Source organism: Solanum tuberosum, unplaced genomic scaffold, assembly GCF_000226075.1.
Source record: "Solanum tuberosum cultivar DM 1-3 516 R44 unplaced genomic scaffold, SolTub_3.0 scf00086, whole genome shotgun sequence".
NCBI lineage: Eukaryota > Viridiplantae > Streptophyta > Magnoliopsida > Solanales > Solanaceae > Solanum > Solanum tuberosum.
Genome location: NW_006239010.1, coordinates 1,251,866 through 1,260,472, shown reverse-complemented (window position 1 = coordinate 1,260,472; position 8,607 = coordinate 1,251,866). Strand labels below are relative to the sequence as shown.

The window sequence follows — 8,607 nt, the reverse complement described above, 5'->3', positions numbered from 1 at the left end:
TTCCTTGCCCGCTGTTCGCGTTCGAGGTATCGTGGTAGGAAGGTCAGCTCTTCGCTCGTCCTGTTTCCGTTCGCTGGACACAAGAAGGTAAACTCCGTTTTCAATCCCAACTCTTTAGTCAATGTACTGTTTCAATGATGTTGAGGTTGTTTACTGATTTATCTTTCTCCTTCCTTTCTCGACTGACTTTGTTTTACTCGATTCTTGGCTTATGTCGTAGCCTAGTGATTGAGTTAGAGTCGGCTTAAATGTGCTCTTGTAAGTGTTGTTGTCCGTATGAGTCTTAGAATTTCTCTTTCGAGTTAGCTATCATGTTAAAGGGTTCATTTTGTTCAAAGCAAATCTCTAATATATCTGTGATGCTGATGTTTGTTTCATGTTCGATTTCACTGTCTCTTGGTGTTCATTTTAAGACTATTTAACTATCATTATCTCGTATTCACTTACTAATTTCTCATTGAATATTCTTTTCTTTTTTTTGTATTCTGGACTATTAGCATATAAAGTTCCCTTTTCTTTACTGCTGTGAATGTTATTTCCCTTTCAAAAAAATATAAAATAAAATAAAATGAAGTTGGAGTCTTAGGGCTAGCTAATATGTAGCTCGTGTATCGTATATCTGCTTCTCGATGTGACTACAGTAGCGTTCATGTGTGTGTGTTTGTGACTTAAGTATGAGTAATTTCTAAAAATTGTCTTTGTTTAAGTACTCGCTGTACTAAATTTGTTAGTGTTGAAGTATGCCATTTTCTTTAAAGAGGTAGTATGTGAGATTTGCCTATCATGCTTTACTTTTAGCTTATTCCATCGGTCTCTCTAGCTTATACATATGTTAGTAACGCTTGTAGGTTTCCTGTTGGCTCACATTTACTTAATTTCCACAAAAGATATTGCTTATTATGGAATTTAGTAATTAAATGAGGTTTGCTTTTGATCGTCATAATGCCTTTTGCTAGCAGCCGTGTTAATTCATTAAGTTTAAATGTTCATCATGTTCTTTAGCCTTTTTATTTATTTATTTTCAGCTTTCTGTTTGGCCTTATGCAATTTCTCTTAATTACATGATAGTATATATATATATATCTCATTTCTTTCCCTACATAATGTAGCATATTCTTTTCTCTGTCCATTTTGGTTGAGTCGTATGCTAATTTTATCTCCTTTATGCATGTAAAATCTGCCCGAGTCCTCATGGACTCTATCCTCGCATTTTCTTGTTGGGCCACGGAGGTCCAATCCTTTTTCGAGTCATCCGGCCTATAAAAATCGACGAACAGGTCTCAAAGGTGGAAAAATGTGAAAGCGGAGAAGAATTGAAAAGATTGGGCCAAAGGCCCACTCTTTATATAAAAAGGATTGTATTTTATTTTTATTGGGCCTAATCCCATTTAGTCATTATGTTTATTATTTTGTAAGAGTTTAGGACAGGTGAAAAATTGGGCCTAAGGCCCAAAGAAAAATATTTATTTACATTAGTTTAGGACAGGTACAAGTGATTCATATGGGCCAAAGGCCCAAAATGAAATGGGCCCAAATACTGGCCCAAGCGGACAGAAAAACCAGATTTGGGTCCAAATCTCTTTCCCTCCTTTCTTTGTTGTGTTTGTTTACTCGTTATTATATGCTATTAATCTTAAGGTTTTAAAATTTCCAATTCCCTAAAAGACACCTATTCTGAATTAATCACTTAACTAAATTTACTTGCCTTAACAAATAAATAAATAAGTTTACAAAATATTTTGCTTAGATAATACTTCAATATTTTCCTTTTCTCCCTTAAAATGGTCTTAACTAACAAAGTACAAAAGATGTTAAAGTGGGTAAAATAATATATTTTTAAAATATTATACTTTTAATCATAAATAATCAATTTTTTTCTCATAAAATTTTTAACACATAATTTATTCTTAATAAAAATTTGGGGTCCCCCAAAAGGCATAAGCCTTATTTTACAAAGCATAGAGCCGCCCCTAGTCTTCTTATTCATGGTCTTTTGATAAATCTTTTCTAATAAATGTTTGCTCCCATGCAAAGGTGTGGATACATATCATCTATGAAATGACAAAAATTAAGTCTAGGGGGGACCTTTAAATTTCAGTTTCTCAACTTGTTGAATTGAGTATTTAGCTTTGGGACATATTTTTAATATGCAATGTTCACATCAACTTAGCTATCAAAATTAGAAGTTGGTACACTACTATTTTTTCCACGGCGCATGGCTTGACTCTTCTAATACTCACGTCCACAATGTTGTCATTTTTTCTTCATATTACGAGTTCGAATGGTGGAGATAATCAATAAATTAAAGTAATAGATCGTATATAACTGTATATCACATTTTTGAGATGAAACCCTTCCTCAAACCCAACAAATGTAGAATATTTGTGTTCCGAACTGTATTTTTTTTTTTTTTTTTTTAGGGAAAAATATCCAAGGAGATTTCATTTTTTAATATGTTAACTGAGCAACGTGGCAAGATAAAAAAATTAAAAAAATAATTCTGGTGATGTAGTTATATCAACAAATACAATACTTCAAAGTTTTTAATTGCAATATACGATTGACACGTTAAACAAAAGGTATGAAATCTATCAAAAAGGAATTCTTAAAAAAAAAAGGATACACGTAATATATTAGACAAATACCACGCATATGGAAATGAAATTAGAAAATAAAAGACTTTATAGGACAATATTACAAATCCATGACATGATAAACACGCTTTTAATTTCGCTGGTAACATATCTTAAGAGACAAATTTGTGGTGTATATATAATAGTACTGTCATAAGTTTGAATCGCAATAAATGTGATATCATTAAATAGTTTCTCAATACATTTATGAATAAAACCTCGGAAAGAGATATCGAGTCTCTAAAGGAGATGTATATTACGTATGATGGAGGACGGATCGATGAGGAAATCATGTTGAACCTAACATTTGGACTTTGTCGTTTACCGTCGGCTGATACCTCAACGACTTCTCTTTTGGGGATTTAAAACCATTGAAAAGTATATAATTGTGGATATTCTTTTTTTTTTTTTTGGTCCTAATATGTGGATATTCATTTATAACATGTTAGCTTTTTGTTTGACATTTTCAACCAACTTCATTTAAAACGCCAAATAATGTGTGAGCAACATTTTCAAATTCACCATTGATAATTGGGGATGAATAAAGTTATTTTAAAAAAAAAAAAAAAAAATAGAAATTTCAAATTTGGAATTTAAATGTGAAATAAATATGAGAAGGAGCCTTTCTCCTTTAAATAGGCGTCACACCAATCCAAATTAATTAGAATTTCAATACGAATATCAAATAAAATAAAATAAAAATTTGAAGTCATGGAAGAAGAATACAATACACTTTTTTTTTTTTGTAATTTGTGTTATTACCAAACAAAACTAACCAGCGTAATTATCTCTTAATCATGACTATATAACATGTCAAACAATATATTTTTTGATAAAGTTTTTTGTGAATCGATATGGAGATACATATTAGATTCAAATTAGTCTAACTTCTAGATGGGCAGAGTTGAATCAAAATTGGTTGAATTAATAAATAGTCAAATTCATTAACCACACTAAGCTTAAACAAGTTATTAACTCATAATATTTATGAGTTAATTTTGTCATCCTATGTCACACGTCCTCTATTCCCCTATGACCACGCTAACGTACAGGAGCGTTAGAAGAATTAATTGTAAACCCCAACTAGAAGAAGAATTATGCCAAATTTTTAATTCTTTTTGTTTCAATTTTGCCTGCACAAAATTATAATATTTTTCTTGAACGACGACCCTAATGATTTTCAGTATATATATATTTTCTCTACAAAGATTCTTTTTTAAAAAAATAAAAAAAATAAAAAAACTTTAATCATTATAAAACACCCATTCATATTGTTTTCAAAAAAGCCTTATAAATATAGGCAGCGTGCACTAGTAGATGTACTTATTAATATTTTTCTTGAAGAAAGATCAATTATATACATATAAAATAAAATTAGGTATATACTTTGGTTAATTTCCTCTTATATCAAATTAGAATATTAATTAATCGTATTAAATTAAGGTCAAAATTGTTGATAAGATTATAATTATTAATTCGTACAAACGTCCCAACGCATGACTCGCGGACCAACCATGGAAATGTCAAAGTAGTACAATGATATATATATATACTTTAGAAATGAAGGAACAAAAAATAAAATAGTACAAATGAATAAATTTATGGACCCATCGCGAGAATGACATAGACGAATCAAATTATTAAAGAATGTGATAGGATGATTGAGATTTGACTATCCTTAAAAAGTCTGAAGTTCGAGCCTTTGAGAATTAAGAAATTATTAGCGAGGAATGATCGATATTGAAGAATTAACCGAATGAGATGAAGAAAATAATGATCTCCTTATATATGATCTTGAACTAATTTTTGGATAGAATTATGCCAAATATTATTTATTTACATGATACCACTGTCAAACCCCTTCCAGTTCTTGTTTCTGATGTTGAACCCTCACATTGAACAGTTTGCGCTTTAAACAGTCTTGATCATGAGATAGGTTGTAGAAGTGTTTCACCCTAGATGAAAAAAAAATGATAGTCTCCTTGTATAATCTTAGAAATTAAAATTCTCCCTTTTGAGCTAATTTATTAGAGTTCTTTTAACGATCGATTTCCTTTTAATGGAATATGGACAGTAAAATCAGAATTAATTGAACCATTAAGTATAACTAAATATCATATGACTACTCAAAAGAGTATAAAATTTTTACGACACACAACAACTCAACAAAGTCCAGAACAAAAAAATAACTTTAATCTTTATTTATTTATTTACATTTTTTTTAACTAATATAACCATTGGTATACACTTGAGTATAAATCAAGGCGACTATAATATATTATAATTAGGATTCGAAATATCTATAGTTGACTGGCTAAAAATATTTAAAATAAGATATATTATAAGGTACTTAAACAAAATGCTAAATTAAACACTAATCAATAACTTAGATAAAAATTATATCTATTCCGCTACCACATATCAGATTGTATTGATAGCGTAATTTTTTTAACACGATTAGAAATTATATATATTATGAATCATAATATAATATACTAACTTAATATTCACGGGAACATTAAGACAAGAAAAAAAGGACACGTCACTGTTTTACAGCCTGGAAAGGAGGAAACTCGACAAAGACCAAAATATATTGAGTTATTTTGATAGAAAAATAAACACGTCACAACTGAGAATTAATTCTTGGTAATCTTTTAGTTTTATCAATTTTTAAATTAGAAGTATTTTAAAAAGGTATAATGTGATTTTAACTTAGAAGTTAGAACATTTTAAACGAGAAATTTAGTCCTAATTAAATGATGAAATTCCAGAAAAATATGAAAGTGGTCACTGGTCACTATATTGAGGGGTGGAGAGACAAGACATGATTGCGGCCTAGGAGAAAAGTATTTTCTTACTTTCACTCTTCATCTCATAGATGTGATGTGATTTCTTCACCTTCAGAAGTCTCGAATTCGTCCCTTAAAATAATAATCCATTTGTCTCAATTTAGGTGATATTTTTCGTTTTTTGAGCGTCAAACCGTTTAAGTTTGACCGGAAATTTGCGCATGAAATCTTCAAATATTTTGACATAAACTACGTAAAAAGTACTATAAGTCACAATAATTAACAATTCAAAAAAGATATATGAAAAATTTACGGTCGAAAATAGACTTATTTGAATCTTGAAATCTGAAAAGTGTCACATAAATTAAGATGGAGGGAATAATTTATTTTTCTTTGATAAAATTCACTTTTTCTCTGATTGCAACTCAAATTCAAATTAGTGGGGTCAGTGATTTCTTATACCACATGGGTATACAAAAGAAAAAAACAATAATATTTTATATTAATCAAGATAGGGTGGAACATTCGTTCTTAATTAAAGATCTCGAACACTAAAAATCTCTGATGAAATTTGGCTCATCCAAAGCTTTTCCAATAGTCATTCCATTGAGAATCCCACATTTCCAACATGCATCCGTTGGAAATTCATGTGTTCATAGTAATAATATAAAATATGGATAAAAATCTTTGATAGGCAACGTTTTCTTCTTTAATGAGCTTCAGAATAATCGAATTGATGAATTTTGAACACCAAATTAAATAACTATACACATATAGTGAGTGACATGAAAACAAAATAGCAGCAATTTTTATATACAAACAAGTAGAAGAATTATTCTAAGATGAATTAAGTACTCATCAAAAGTTCATCTAACAATTCAGCACCCAAATCTTCAAAAACAAAAACATTATTTTCCCTTTTTCTCTTCTTCCTATTTCTCTTATGTTTAACACATCTCATTTTATTTGTTGCCTTTAAAACAGCAGCTGGTGAAATTCCATCTTCACAAATATACTTAATATTTTCAAGTGATTCTCTTACTTTATCCATTGGAAAATTTAAAAGTGCCAATGGACCTCTCATTGTAAGTGCAGCTTGATCATACGCTAAAGCAGCTTCTTCGCCAGTATTAAATGTTCCTAACCAAACTCTAATTCCATTTCTTGTTGAGTCTCTTATTTCTGCTGCATATTTCCCCCATGGTCTCTTTCTAACTCCTATGTAGTGTTTTTTCTCTTCTAGTTTGGTGGAGTTATTGTTATCATGATGAGATGTGACCTCTTCGATGTCATGATGATTATTGCTTTCTTTAGAGGAATTAGTGTCTTCTGAGTATGAAAAACTTCTTGGCAGTTGATGATCATTGTCCTTTTGGTTGGAGGAGGCAACTTCCCATGTGTAACTTCCTTTCGAGGTTGAGAATGAAGAACTTTTTGATAGATAATGATCGTTGTTTTGGTCAATGTAGTCAACTTTCAATGGATAACATTTTTTCGAGGAGTTATTTTCTGAGAATGAAGAACTTCTTGGTAGATAATGATCGTTGTTCTGGTCGATGGAGTCAACATCCCATGGATAATTAGTCATATATTCATCTAAGAAATGTTGATCATTCCATGGTAATGGTGATTGATCTTGGAAGAAATTGAAATTTGGATATTGAATTTTAGGGGATGAAAATTCCATTTCTATTATAAGGAATTGGATAAATATTTTTCATGACATTTTTGTTGGTGTTTGGGATGTCAAGAGTCTAAAAAACTCTTGGATAACTAAGATTTATATAGAAGGTACATTGGATGAGGAAGGGGAGGTCATACGAATATGTTAATTGTTGTAAGAACTTATTTATTGATGGACAATTATTATATGTGGACATGACAATTTCAAAATTGTTCGAAGACTTTTCCCACTTCCTATCTTGACTTGACTTGATCCAAAACACCTCAAGTCTTCCTCATAAAGAATCAATAATTATAATGAAATTTTTTGATAAAAGAAGTGTCATATTCATCCTATTGCAAAAGCATAAAAATTTAGATTTAACTTCAAACATGTCAACAATGTAAATATTCTTCTACAACAAATAATAACAGTAACTGTAACAATAATAATAATAATAATATTTTTCGTATAATTTTACGAGGGACTTTTGAAAGACCGGTGAGTATACAACTTTATTCTTATTTTATAAAAATAGAGAAAAAAATACAATAAACCCTCGACTCAGGTATAAGTATTCTTGTAGAATTAATATCATTTTTTAACCTATAACTTATTTATGTTCATCAAGAAATTCACGTAACTAGGAGTAATAAATAACCTGATCGGATAAATAGTCAATATATATCAAATTTTAAATTCTAAAAAAAAAGTATAGGGTAGGGGGCAGATGTAAACCCAAGGAGAAGCAATACACCTAATTGGCAAGAATTTAGTGTATGATTGTACTAAATTGACATATTGTCCAAGTGGCAACATTTAAATGTTCATATTTTAAGATAAAAAACTCATGAAATATCTAGAATGTAGGGTTTAATAATTTATGTATCGATATCTATATCAAATTAATTAATATATGATACTTGTCTTCACATATATTAATATATTTTGGCAAAAATATTAAGTGCTGTTAAGTTTTTACGCTTTATTAGTTAAAAAAATATGCCAAAACAAAAATGTCTCTTTCATTCTATTGGAGATATTTGAAGCAAATCGAGAGTGTTTTTCTATGCAAGTAAATTAAGCTACTGCCACCTTGCACGAAAAAAAGAGAGACTACCTATGGTCAAGTGAATACGATGATTTTGATTTAAATATTGTATTTATATATAAAAAAATTTATTATTACATAAATAAAAAAATTACTTCAAACTCAATTATTAACACCTTATTACTCTCCTAAAATTAAAACCTATAAAATTTAGATTCAGAATTGGTTTTTCTCCTATACATAAAGTTTCTTAGAGTTTTTTTTTTTTTGTATAAATCTTAGGAATCACATAGTTTTAATATGAAATTACAAGTTATCCCTATTTAGTTTGTAATTACACTAATTCCTGAAAAAGTAAAACAAATCGGATACATAAAAACTAGCTCGGATACATTATAAAATAATTTAGAATTAGGAGAAAAAAGGGATTTTAGAGGTTTTTAGAAATAGAAGGGAATATTAGAAATAAGG

At 29.5% G+C, this 8,607-nt stretch overlaps 1 protein-coding gene across 1 annotated transcript; it reads right to left on the bottom strand.

Annotated features, from left to right (window-relative positions):
• Positions 1-6,208: 6,208 nt before the first annotated feature.
• LOC102595429 (ethylene-responsive transcription factor 1B-like) lies at positions 6,209-7,353 on the bottom strand. The gene has a single exon (XM_006346699.2). It carries the CDS (start codon positions 7,107-7,109, stop codon positions 6,270-6,272), a length of 840 nt encoding a protein of 279 aa, XP_006346761.1. The 5' UTR covers positions 7,110-7,353; the 3' UTR covers positions 6,209-6,269.
• Between the last annotated feature and the right edge of the window lie 1,254 nt (positions 7,354-8,607).